General features: G+C 42.8%; 1 protein-coding gene and 1 non-coding gene across 2 annotated transcripts; one reads left to right on the forward strand and one right to left on the reverse strand.

Annotated features, from left to right (window-relative positions):
- Positions 1-969: 969 nt before the first annotated feature.
- On the reverse strand, positions 970-5502 carry LOC129855784 (secreted frizzled-related protein 2-like). The gene is made up of 3 exons (XM_055923807.1): positions 3455-5502; positions 2671-2751; positions 970-2513 (listed from the first exon to the last, which is right to left on the reverse strand). The coding sequence occupies exons 1-3, from the start codon at positions 3948-3950 to the stop codon at positions 2209-2211; spliced, it is 882 nt and encodes a 293-aa protein (XP_055779782.1). The 5' UTR covers positions 3951-5502; the 3' UTR covers positions 970-2208.
- A 7106-nt stretch (positions 5503-12608) lies between these two features.
- Positions 12609-12684, forward strand: trnaa-ugc (transfer RNA alanine (anticodon UGC)). Its single transcript has one exon. It is a non-coding gene; the product is annotated as a tRNA-Ala (tRNA).
- Positions 12685-13331: the final 647 nt, after the last annotated feature.

The raw sequence follows: 13331 nt of genomic DNA on the forward strand, positions 1-13331 counted from the left end.
TTGTCCCTGTTCGTTAATAATTAGTTTGAAAATAAATGTAGGAATGCAGTACAAGCTGTATTCTTTTGAAATATATCCAGCAGATGGTGCTATTACTCAAGTGAGCTCTTCATTACTGGATACATTTTAACCTAAGAGATATTTTGGTCAGGGCCTCAGTGCCCAAAGTTTTGGTTTGGTCTGGGTCTTGGCTTGTGGTCTCAGCTCATGATGTGGTCAAGATACAGAACATCACCCGGTGCTCACATGTGGTTTTCTTCATCTGATCAAGATGATCCAGTCACAATTTCACACATCTATACTTTGGCATTAAAATGTATTTTATCAGTCCACTTTCTCTGCATTGTGCCCAGATTTTTTGATCCCTCTCTGTATGCAAATTATTTGACAGATATTGTTTCAAAATAATATGAATGTATTCATTTTAAGACAATGGTGCCACCTGTTAACTTTAGAGGGCGGATAATGATGATTTAAATGTTTTTATAGTCCAGATCTGTCTACACTTGTGAGGTATCCAGACACAATGCGTGCTCTGCTACCTCTGCAGGTGGTCAGGAAGATCAGATCACAATGTGTTTTTTGATCATCCACACCGGTCTACAAATGTGGGCATAATCAGGATGTGGAGGACAAAATCAGGGCAAAGGACACATGTTACAGTAGCACCAGGTATAAATGAGACTACTGAGTACCATCTCTTGCCCTGGCACCTTGTTTTAAATGTGGAGGCCGTATTGGCATGCTAATGTTTAGGAAGATGGATACTTTAAGAGGGTTGGTCTGGGTCTTGTTTTTCCACATTTCAACAGATCTTGTCATAGTGTCAATAAGCTGAATCTAGCTCTGGTTGTCAAGAAGTTGGGTCTTGGTCTGGAATGGTTCTGAAGAGGTTGCGTCTGGGACTCCGGTCTTCACTTCATATCTGTTACAAACCTAATAAACATGCCATTGATTTGTACTTTAAGGTTCCTTGAATTGTTTTCTTTAATTAAGAGGGACTAAAAGATGCAGTAACAGATCATTTATAAGAATTACACTTCTCAGATTAATATTATACAAATATATGTTTAGTGTTGTAATTTTAAAAAAGTTATCACCATCTGAATTCACACTTGTCTCGACTTCTGCTGTCTCCCAAAAACTATGTACAAGAATACAAGGTTTATCTAATATTTACAGAGTACTATATAAAGCAATATTTTACACACACATACACACTACAGCTGCAATTTTTTTTTTGCATTCACCCCAAGAAATGAAAACACAAATCGACCACTAATATACAATCCTGATATACTTAGTTAACATACCTAAGACACGCTGTCATAGTGAGAATAAATGTCGTAAAAAAGTTGAAACTGAAATGGCATGTCAAAGGAACTTACGTAAAAAAAGCTTGAAACAGAAACATATTTCATAAATCAATAATTGTGGTGGAAATAGGAACAGTGCAGTATTGAGGCTCATGTACAAAAAGTTGACCGTCCATTGACTGCAGAGGGTCAAATAATTGATCGTCGTCACTGCAATGATATGGGCCTTGCTTTGGCCCGTTGAACTTCCAACGCCAGGGGTGCATTGGAAGTAGTATCTAAAAAAGGCAGAGAATATAGCCAGCTATCTCTCGTTGCTTGAGAAAAATAATACTAAAAAAAAAAAAAAGCACATTACATTGTATTTCATTACATACCTTAGTCTCGCTATCATCATCTTAAAGAATACATCTGAAAAATACCACACCATGCACACAGAAACCACACCTCTCCTCTCACCTAATGATAGGCCTATGCACTAAATGTATCCAGCCTCATCATCAAGTCTGGATAAGTGGAGCCTAACAGACTGCATTTAAATCATGAAAAAAATGACTGGTAACTAATGATTTAATCTTTTCAGAAACACTGAAAAATGCAGACAACATTACAGGTGGGACTGTGTACTAGGCCTACAACAGACGCACCTGTTAGTCTTTGATTTTACTGTAATGTGTATGTGATTTGTTTTGTCTTAAGAACTATTTTGATGGCTCAAATGAGATCCTAATAAACCATGCAATTGTTGAAAAGTAGCCTACGGCAGTGCTAAACACATGGTACTATAAACTGGACGTTTAACAATTCTGACAGAACTAGTTGCATCCGGATCAGACCAGATCCGGCTCCTAGAGTTTAGATAAGACTCATCTGATCTTGAGTCTTGCGTCGCTCAGCACTGCAGCTTGCGGATGCTGCGCGAGATCCTCTTGAACTCGCGCTGGCCCCGCTGCCAGCGCTTGAGCGAGGTGATCACCAGGTGGCCATCCATCTTCTGGCCCATGACCAGGTAGGAGGCGTTGATGTCGTTCATCTCGTCGCACACGCACTGCAGGCCATCTTTGAGCCAGAGCACCGTCTTGCGCAGGTCGCGCTCAGTCACGCCGCTCAGCTTGTAGATGGTCTTGCTCTTGGTCTCGGGCACGATCTTGGTGTCGCCGTTCATGTAGGAGATCTCCTTTACCTTGATCTTCAGGGCTACGCAAAGCAGCCAGGGGTGAAAGGGAGAGGTGCACGTTTGGATTTGTTGGACTTGAAACCGAGTGCTAATAAGCCTACTGTAGGTAGCCAACTTTTGTATATCTATAAAGCAAGACAAGAGTGGATTTACTTAGAATTCAGGAATAGAACTTACCGAAGTCATTTTTGCACAGGTTGTCAACTATCTCATTGTCGTTTTCCTCCTTTTCCTTGCAGGCGTCACACACTCTGGGCACTACAGGAGAAACGAGAGCAGATGTATTATACTCCCACTGTAAATTCAAACAGGTGTTCTATCGACTGTAACCTAACGCAGCATATTACCGTTTAAATAGTGAAGCTATTCAATGCATTCTTTCTCACGTTCCACTGTTGAGAGTGATGTCAGGAGTAACCGGTGGAGTTTACACATCCCCCTATTAAGGGAACAACCCAGTAAACTCCGGTCCTGCCCAAAAGGAGGAGATTCCACAAGACTCCCCACTATTAACCTGACGTTCACTCTTGTGAAAATCCAGGAGGGAATGGAGCTCCAGGAACATGGCTATTGGGCTATTACGTTGTATTAAATGACTCCATTAGATCTCATTAGGCGCCTACATCAAATGTATCATTGGCTGTTTCCCGTTTAAAGTAGTTGCATGTTATTTATTGTAGGCTAAGACATATTTTGCCTTGATTTTATTTATTTGATCAGTATATTTTTGGGAGTGAATGCCAACAAAATGCAGCTGTAGTGTGTGTGTAAAATATTGCTTTATATAGTACTTTGTAAATATCAGATAAACCTTGTACTTTTTGTTATGTTGCCATAATAAAGCCCTGTATTTTCTTTTTAGAACTGGAAGTTAAACAGGTTTTACAATAAATGATCATCGATTTTGAGGTTTATTCTGTGAAAAACTTAAGTGTCTAGCCGGATTATGCCAATACCTTACCTTCTTTGGTGACTGGCATGAAATGATCGATGCCCGCTGGAGGGATACACAGGTCATTGTCGGGCGGGAAGCGCTCGCAGTCAAGCATATCTGGCCACGGGAACCCGAATGCGGACATCACCGGCGCGCAACCGTCTTTGACGCTCTCGCACAACGACCTGCACGGCTGGATAGTCTCGTCCAAATCGTCCAGACACACCGGTGCAAAGAGAGAGCAAAGAAACTTCCTCGTGTCGGGGTGACACTGCTTCTGGACCAGTGGAATCCAGGAAGAGGCTTGCTGCAAAACCTCGTTCATGGTCTCGTGCCCGAGAAGATTCGGGAGGCGCATCTCGGTGTATTCGATGTCATGACACAGGAGAAGATTGGCCGGGATGGGTTTGCAGTTATTCTTTTTGTAGAATAACTCGGGTTGACCGAAATTGTATAATCCGTGGATGGCCATGCACGCAGGTAATGTTATCGCCCATATTATGGACAGAATGTAACAATTCATAGTTGTTAGCTAAATAGTATTTTTTTTTTTAAATCGAAACGTCAAGCTGCAATGCCTTCATTCAGGTGTTCTTCAGCATCAGTAGAGGACCACTGACAATGTTCTGAATATGTAGTAGTTTAACATGGGGTTTTCTTGTGGTCATGTTTGGGAGGAGTCAAGGGCGCGAAGTAATCTCATCCATTGGTCCAGTTTCACTCCTCGGTGTCAGGCAGTGCTGGCAGTGCACTGAGATATTTTCTAATGTACAATGTTCTTCATTTCTTAAATTAGCAAAATATGCTCTACATGTTAAGTTATTTCACTACCAAGCACACCTATTTGCAATTGAAGCCAGCAGAATGGGAGAAATACCTCACACATGCTACAAAACGATGTCTTGCACTTTTCTTTACTAGGTAGAGCTATATCACTTAATTTAGGCTTTCCAGTCTCCTATGCGTTTTGAGTCAGCTGCCAGAAACAATAGTAATACATTAACTAATTAAAACCCATAAGCTACAGCTTGTCTTTAGGGAGTAAGTATGGAGTTAGGAGAGCTATGTTGAAAGTGCCACAACTCAATTCATCCATGTGTTAATTTATCATCATTACCAGGGTTTAAACCTTCTGGCCCATTCCTCAGGTTTATACACCACATGGTGAAATATAGTCCAGTGTGAGAACCAGAGCTTGGCGCATTGGACCCAGGGGTGAAACTTTATCTCCCCCTTGGCTGCAGCTCTAGCCTGGCTCCCATCCCACTCAACACCCCCTGGGCTGGAGTCTGCTCAGACAGCCCAATGGTTCTTCTCAGCCTTGACATCCTGCCCTACTTTCTCCTTGGGGAAAAAAGAGAAAGAAAAGGATGGTGAGAGCTTTATCTTCAAGGTTGATGTTGTTCATGCTCGCAGGAGTCTTTGCTCCGACAAGTATAACTAGATCAATGGGTAAAAAGGGAGCGCTGGAGTTGACATGGTCAGCCTCCATTTCCTTACTAGAAAGCTAGTACTCGGAGAAGAATGTTGATTTTCAGCTACACACAATAAGAACATAAGGAAGCATGTGCATTGTTCTAGTGAATTTTACATTTTATAAAAGCAACAAAAATGTGTTCTCTCAAATTTTGTAGAATTTCAGTCGGTAGTTTTGAAAATGATGCTCACGGTCAAAAACGGGTCCCCATTTTTTTGTGTATCATGTCATCAATTGTGTACTACGTCATCCATTTCGTGTGATACTTTATGAATTTTGCAATTTGTATGATATGTTAAAGATGCACTCAGGGACCTTAAAGCACAAGAAATTGTAACATATTGCACAAATTGGATTTGTAACTTCCCTTCTATGTCCCACAAAGATGTTATTGCCTTGTAGTTGACATGTTACCTACCATGACAATAATGCAGTATGTAGGCTATAATAGGCCTAAGTGTACACAACCTATGTGCAAGTACTATATGGGTTTTTACCATAGAAAACATTATACTACATTGAAAAAAGAATCAGAGGGAAGAATTCTATGAGTAATCTATCAAACGTCCTAAAGCTGTTTTACGAGGCCCATAAAGCTTTTTAGCCGTGTGCCATCCATGACAAACAAGCCAAGAATTGACCCCCCCCCCCCTCACCACCTTTGGATGGAAAAAGCAATGAACATGATTCCTCGCTAAAGATTTCTTCTGGGACAGGAAGTGCAATATGTATTTTGCTGTGGTCTCGCAATCTCGACTCACTTCTCGAGACCCCCTTCCAGCACCACTCAGCAGCAGATCTGGGTTCAAATCCCACCCACCTGGCACAGTGGCACTCCAGTCGGCTCAAGCAAATGCATATAGTATTTGAAGGTAAAACCAGGTCTGTACAGCAGTCGCTTCGTTCGCCCTAGAAGTTGATATAAGTAAATGGCAAAAGAGGGAGGAGAATGGAAGTCAATTGAAAACAAGAGAGTAGTTTACAGTGTCTGAATTAAACCCATCATTAAAGTTTATAGCTTTAAGTGTGCCAATTTTTCAGCAGGAAGGGATAAAGAGGATGGTTACGTTGGGAAAATGCCTAACGTTTGGGATTTTTATTCTGTGGTAAAACAAGACAGAACTTATATAATATAATATAAACGACTAGGAGTGTTTGGCATGAGTAAACTGTCTTTCAGTCCAAATTAATAGCTGAGCATTTTCCCATTCCCTTAAATTAGGTGTTTTATTGTTCTCAAGCCATGATAAAATACTTTAACTTTCATGAATCTTCATGAAATTTCATGAATCATGAGCAGATGGCATACCTTCTACTGAGTCACACATTTAATCTCTTTATCTTTATAGAGGCTTGTATGGATTTGTAACAAATAATTGTACCTATTACGCCCACATTTCAGGAAGGCAGATCACCTAGAGCACATTTAGAATGCATAAACATATGAATTTGCTGTCAAAGCAAGGCAATTGTGTGTTGGGACAATGTGAAACTGACTATAGGCACATCCATTTGAACCATCCTCCAATAACATTTAGACCGCTCCTCGCTGAGTGTCAACTGCGCACGTCCCCGAGAGTAACTTAGCTACACCCCAGTGGAGTCCAGTGGTGCCCCCAGTGTTATGCTTTTATGGGGCAACGCTTCTCCCTTCAAACTCGCTCCTCTTCGTAGCGTGCAAATTCCACAAAAAGCTTCTGCGGAGACACCTGTGAGGTCGTATTTACTCACTAAAGCCCTATTAACCCACTACTGGGCTTCCCTTGAACCTCAGGGTCCTGAGGCTAAGCCACGCAGCGAGCCCAGCTATTTAAACACTGTTTAAACCCAAGGTTTGATAGTTCAAGTGACAATCACCTCTGTTGGGCTACCGAGGTGATCTAAAGGCTACAAACGGGAGTACGGCTTATACTGGGGAGTCTTTACTTCTCACTACACCAGGGCCTGTATTTACAAAGCATCTCAGAGTAGGGGCGCTGACCTAGGATTAGGTCCCCCCCTGTCCATATAATCTTATCCATTATGATCTGAAAGGGAAAACTGATTCTAGATCAGTGTACTCCTACTCTAAGAAGCTTTGTGAATACGGGCCCAGAGAATGGTTGTGGACCCATTCAATGGGAAAGCTAAGGGGCATAGAATGCGTTGAGGCTTCACAGGCCCACGGGGAGTGGATAAAATCACTGGGGAAGCCAGAACAAAAAAGCCATATTACAACCTGTATGTGTTGTGATAATTGCGTTGTTTTCTCTATAACCTATTAGGTCATATGCCTTGCCACCGTGATATATACTGTAGGCCTAAGGCCGAGACAATAAGAAGATACAGTGGCAGAATAAATTCAACCACACCTTTGTTTCATCACAAAACCAGAGAGCAGCATCTGTCCAGTGAAGTCCACAAAGCCTATTGGATGTAACAAACAGTTGCATAACCTACAGCATGGTCAAGCAAGTTAAATGTTTGTCATTTTCTAACTACTATTGACTTCGAACCACAGAGCGTTACCGCAAGTCGCTAAGAAAACACCAGCACCATTTTAACTTGAAGATTAAAAGGATCAAATCACCTATGCTTAGTCTTATACAGTGACAACTAAAAGATACAAAAAAATATTTAGTCCAAGCTAAATATGTGGCTTTCCATGGTACTGATGTGTGTGTGTGTGTGTGTGTGTGTGTGTGTGTGTGTGTGTGTGTGTGTGTGTGTGTGTGTGTGTGTGTGTGTGTGTGTGTGTGTGTGTGTGTGTGTGTGTGTGTGTGTGTGTGTGCAAGTAGAAAAAACATGTTGACTCACCCTACTTGTAGAGAAACGGCAATGCCATCCTCTCCTTCATGTTACCGAAACGGTCTGTGACTTGGTCGTACAGTAACGTTACACTCCTAGTATTTGTTGTCCTCCTAGGCTACCTGGCTAAAATGCTTGCTCGCTAGTCTATGTCCTTCATGGATAACAATGAGTCTGCTAGTTAACATTAGGGGCACAGTTATATCGCAGTTATATAATCACTGGCCAGTACGGAAAATTAATTAAAACCAAATCGTTATCTCCATCCATCGCTAATTTAGGAAAGGGACAATTTTATCTAGATAGCTAGCTACCGGAGGACAACGAAACCACGAGATGCAACGATTCACGTTTTTTGACAATTTGCTTTTGATGTCATTGATGTGAAGCCAAATCCAAACTGTCTTCCCTTTAAACTTTTTTTTTTGGTCCGCTAGTGTAACAGTATAACTTTAAACCGTCCCCTCGCCCCGACACGGGCGCGAACCAGGGACCCTCTGCACACATCAACAACTGACACCCACGAAGCGTCGTTACCCATCGCTCCACAAAAGCCGCGGCCCTTGCAGAGCAAGGGGCAATACTACTAATAGGTTTCAGAGCAAGTGACGTAACTGATTGAAACGCTACTAGCGCGTACCCGCTAACTAGCTAGCCATTTCACATCCGTTACACTCACCCCCCTTTCAACCTCCTCCTTTTCCGCAGCAACCAGTGATCCGGGTCACGGCACCAATGTAACAGTATAACTTTAAACCGTCCCCTCGCCCCGACACGGGCGCGAACCAGGGACCCTCTGCACACATCAACAACGGTCGCCCACGAAGCATCGTTACCCATCGCTCCACAAAGGCCACGGCCCTTGCAGAGCAAGGGGCAACACTACTAATAGGTTTCAGAGCAAGTGACGTAACTGATTGAAACGCTACTAGCGCGTACCCGCTAACTAGCTAGCCATTTCACATCCGTTACACTAGGACCATTCACAGTTGAGCTCGCTCAGCCAATCAACGTTGAGCTAAACTATCATCTAATTTTTTTTAATTATCAAGGGAGACCAAATGCTCGCTGGCTTCCCTTGCATTCAATTCTACGGACAGCAACAATGTCATACTCTTTTTGTCCAGACAGCATCAGATAGAGTCTAGACATACAGAGACAGAGGGGCGCTGTTTCGCTCGCTCGGATGCTTTCTCCGGCGAGAGAATTCTTGGGAATTGAAGGAAAATTATAAAACACAGAGACACGAAAGATACATTATTTTATATGTGTTTTCTTTTTTTCTAGCTCAATTTTTGGTGGGAAGCTTGGTTTCCTTTGCCCCCCTATGAATACACACCACTGTGCACAGAACACCACACACTGCCTGTACATCATCCTGAACCTCTTTAAAAGCACCAGAGACAAAGCCCATGTCAGAGTGAAATGGCCTAGGCGAAAGGAAAAGCACACTGTGGTTGGGTTTTAATAATTTAGCCTAGCAGTTAAGAGTGTTGGGCCAGTAATCGAAATGTCACTGGTTTGAATCCCTGAGCCGACTAGGTGAAAAAACTGTGGATGTCCTCTTGAGCAAGGCACTTAACCCTAATTGCTCCTGTAAATTGCTCTGGATAAGAGCATCTGCTCTTACATTTTACTCAAATGTATAAAGCCTCAAGTAAAAGAGAGGTCATTTTCAAGAGAGCCTTTTAAAAGATTCTTAGTGTGATCCCCACACCTCCAACCACAACTGTCGGGCTCCCCTGTGCCAAGTACAGTGTGTCACCAACATTGCAATGTTCCACAAAACCACAAGGGTGATGTAAAGCGGTGTACCCTGCAACCAAGAACACCAAACAGAGCATAACGGTGTCATACAAATCAGCACAATCTGTGTTGGCCCATATTTGTCCTCCATAGCCAAGGGAGATGCTCCCTAACAAAGCATAGATCTCAGGTCAGTCTGGAGTTTGACTACTTTATGGTTAGAGGTTATAGTCAGGAATCAGGGAAGCTGTTCCTAGACCTGCGCTTAAAGGGGCCACATCTCCCCAGAACAAGTACCAGCAGGTTCTCATTACGACTCTGTGTCAAAATGAGACGCAGCTTTGTTGGAGCGACTCGCTCATCTGTAGGCTGGAAACCCGTCCTTCCTCTCTTTTCCTCCCCTCTCCATCCCTCCCACCGTCTCTTTACATTTTTTTATTGAGAATCGCAGGCCGGACTACTGTCACAAGCCATTAGTGAGGGAATGTTTCCTCGGGTTCAAGAGAAACCCAAACCCCACTGGAAGCCTTTGAGGAATCAATTCATCGAGCGTCAATAAAGTCCCTTGCGGTGTGAAGGGGGCTTGGACCATCGGGCTCGCTCGAATGTAAAACAAGATTTCTCTTTCATGTTTTCACATCAAAGTCGCTATTCCTTGATCGGAAAGCTCTTTTTTTCCCGTCTGCAGTTTACGCCAATTTTTTTTTAAAGGTTTGCTATTTGGGAAGGAGTTCACTAGTCAGGACTATGTTTACTGTAATTTGGTTGTTAGTGACATATTTCTAATTATAGTAGCTGGGATTAGTGTCAGTGAAAAAATGTAAGCCAATCTCTTTCATCATTATGATACACCATTCTGTTCTAATCACGGTACCAGAAGAATTGTTGATGGCTTTCGAGAAGGGCTTTTATGAAGGGTGTAAGTTTTGACAAAGACTTAATGTTCAAAGATACTAGTTAAACAGTGCTTAAACAATATTGTGAATATATCACAACTAAGGGGTGTTGTTAAAGCCGATTGACGTTTAAAATTCAGCAGTTACAAATGCTTGTCATTAAAGCGGCAATCTGCAGTTCAAACAAGTAAGTTGTCACCACACCACTGTTTTGGTAAAGAGCTGAAGGATGTGGCTCGAGAAATGAAACCGCTGGCAGAGCTATGGATGAAAAGAATGTCCATCCATGAAATCAAAATGATAGTTTCAGCTATGTTTTAAGGTTATACAGTGTTTGTTTACAAATACATTGTTTACAAACAATGTATTAAAACAATCTTATATTATGGGTTCTGATGGAGTAAGACTGTTGAACTTAGCTCATGAGGCATTTCCAAGTTATTTTCTTTAAAAAAATATTTAAAAAACAATGGGTACATACTGTATCATACATTTAAAAGTAAATAAAAAAACATTTAAAAAATAAAACAATCCTTTAAGCACTTTAAGTTTCTCACGTCTGACCAATCAGATCAGCTATGAAAAAGATCTGATCTGATTGGCCAGAAGACCAATTAGTGTAAGAAAGATCAGAATTGGGCTGCCTGTGTGAACGCAGCCATAGTGGTCGGCAAGTGCCAATCTATCATAGATGTATCTTAGACCTGCAGTGATGATCTATTATAGATCCACAGTGTACTGTATGGACATGATTCATGGTCTGAGTGACAGTTAGACCGATGCTTCGTGAGATCAACAAGGCTGTTCCACTAGAACTTCTACTCTTTACTTATCACGTAGAGCCCACCACGGGACCCCCAACAGAGAATCAACGTATAGTCCAGGATATGTACTGAAGTCCACATGGACCACACGTACTAATGAGCTCGTTAGCAGTAATCCCTCCGCATACTTTGACATCTAAAATGTATTCATCTCATTAAAGTTCCAGAGAGTCATATAGATAATGCTTCCTGAGTGTAATTTATGAAATGCCCCCATTATAGAGGTAAAATTGTTTCAGTATGGCGGTTCAGGCAGCTGTGACACAGTCAACTCTCAGGCTAAGGGGGGGATAATAATCAGATGAACACTAGCCAAGAGCTATGGCCCTGTCCAGCTTCTACTTCAACTAGATCTACACATCTGTACAATGCTCAAATTCTATTTCAACAATATCTACATAAACTCAGCAAAAAAAAAGAAGTCCTCTCACTGTCAACTGAGTTTATTTCAGCAAACTTAACATGTGTAAGTATTTGTATGAACATAACAAGATTCAACAACTGAGACATCAACTGAACAAGTTCCACAGACATGTGACTAACAGAAATTGAATAATGTGTCCCTGAACACAGGGGGGGTGAAAATCAAAGTAACAGTCAGTATCTGCAGTGCATCTCCTCCTCATGGACTGCACCCGGTTTGCCAGTTCTTGCTGTGAGATGTTACCCCACTCTTCCACCAAGGCACCTGCAAGTTCCCGGACATTTCTGGTGGGAATGGCCCTAGCCCTCACCCTCTGATCCAACAGGTCCCAGACGTGCTCAATGGGATTGAGATCCGGGCTCTTCGCTGGCCATGGAAGAACACTGAAACTCCTGTCTTGCAGGAAATCACGCACAGAACGAGCAGTATGACTGGTGGCATTGTCATGCTGGAGGGTCATGTCAGGATGAGCCTTCAGGAAGGGTACCAGATGAGGGAGGAGGATGTCTTCCCTGTAACGCACAGTGTTGAGATTGCCTGTAATGACAACAAGCTCAGTCCGATGATGCTGTGACACACCGCCCCAGACCATGACGGACCCTCCACCTCCAAATCGATCCCGCTCCAGAGTACAGGCCTTGATGTAACGCTCATTCCTTCGACGATAAACGTGAATCCGACCATCACCCCTGGTGAGACAAAACCGTGACTCGTCAGTAAAGATCACTTTTTGCCAGTCCTGTCTGGTCCAGCAACGGTGGGTTTGTGCCCATAGGTGACATTGTTGCCGGTGAGGACCTGCCTACAAGCCCTCAGTCCAGCCTCTCTCACCCTACTGCGGACAGTCTGAGCACTGATGGAGGGATTGTGCGTTCCTGGTGTAACTCAGGCAGTTGTTGTTGCCACCCTGTACCTGTCCCGCAGGTGTGATGTTCGGATGTACCAATCCTGTGCAGGTGGTGTTACACGTGGTCTGCCACTGCGAGGACGATCAGCTGTCCTTCCTGTCTCCCTGTGCGCTGTCTTAGGCCCCGTGTAGCTCAGTTGGTAGAGCATGGCGCTTGCAACGCCAGGGTTGTGGGTTCGATTCCCACGGGGGGCCAGTACAAAAAAAAAAAGTATGAATGTATGTAATTGTAAGTCGCTCTGGATAAGAGCGTCTGCTAAATGACTTAAATGTAAATGTAAATGTCTTAGGCGTCTCACAGTGCGGACATTGCAATTTATTGCCATGGCCACATCTGCAGTCCTTATGCCTCCTTGCAAAATGCCTAAGGCACGTTCATGCTGATGAGCAGGGACACTGGGCATCTTTCTTTTGGTGTTTTTCAGAGTCAGTAGAAAGGCCTCTTTAGTGTCCTAAGTTTTCATAACTGTAACCTTAATTGCCTACCGTCTGTAAGCTGTTAGTGTCAACCACAATTCCACGGATGCATGTTCATTAATTGTTTATGGTTCATTGAACAAGCATGGGAAACAAGTTTAAACCCTTTACAACGAAGATCTGAAGTTATCAGGGTTGTGAAAAAGGGTGTTTCGTTTTTTACTGAGTAAACCAAACATTAGGAACACTAATATTGAGTTCCACAGGGATGCTGGCCCATGTTGACTCCAATGTTTCCCACAGTTGTGTCAAGTTGGCTGGATGTCCTTTGGGTGGTGGACCATTCTTGATACACAGGAAACTGTTGAGCGTGAAAAACCCAGCAGGGTTGCAGTTCTTGACACAAACTGGTGCGCCTGGCACCTA

The sequence above is a fragment of the Salvelinus fontinalis genome, chromosome 5, assembly GCF_029448725.1.
Source record: "Salvelinus fontinalis isolate EN_2023a chromosome 5, ASM2944872v1, whole genome shotgun sequence".
NCBI classification, from domain to species: Eukaryota; Metazoa; Chordata; class Actinopteri; order Salmoniformes; family Salmonidae; genus Salvelinus; species Salvelinus fontinalis.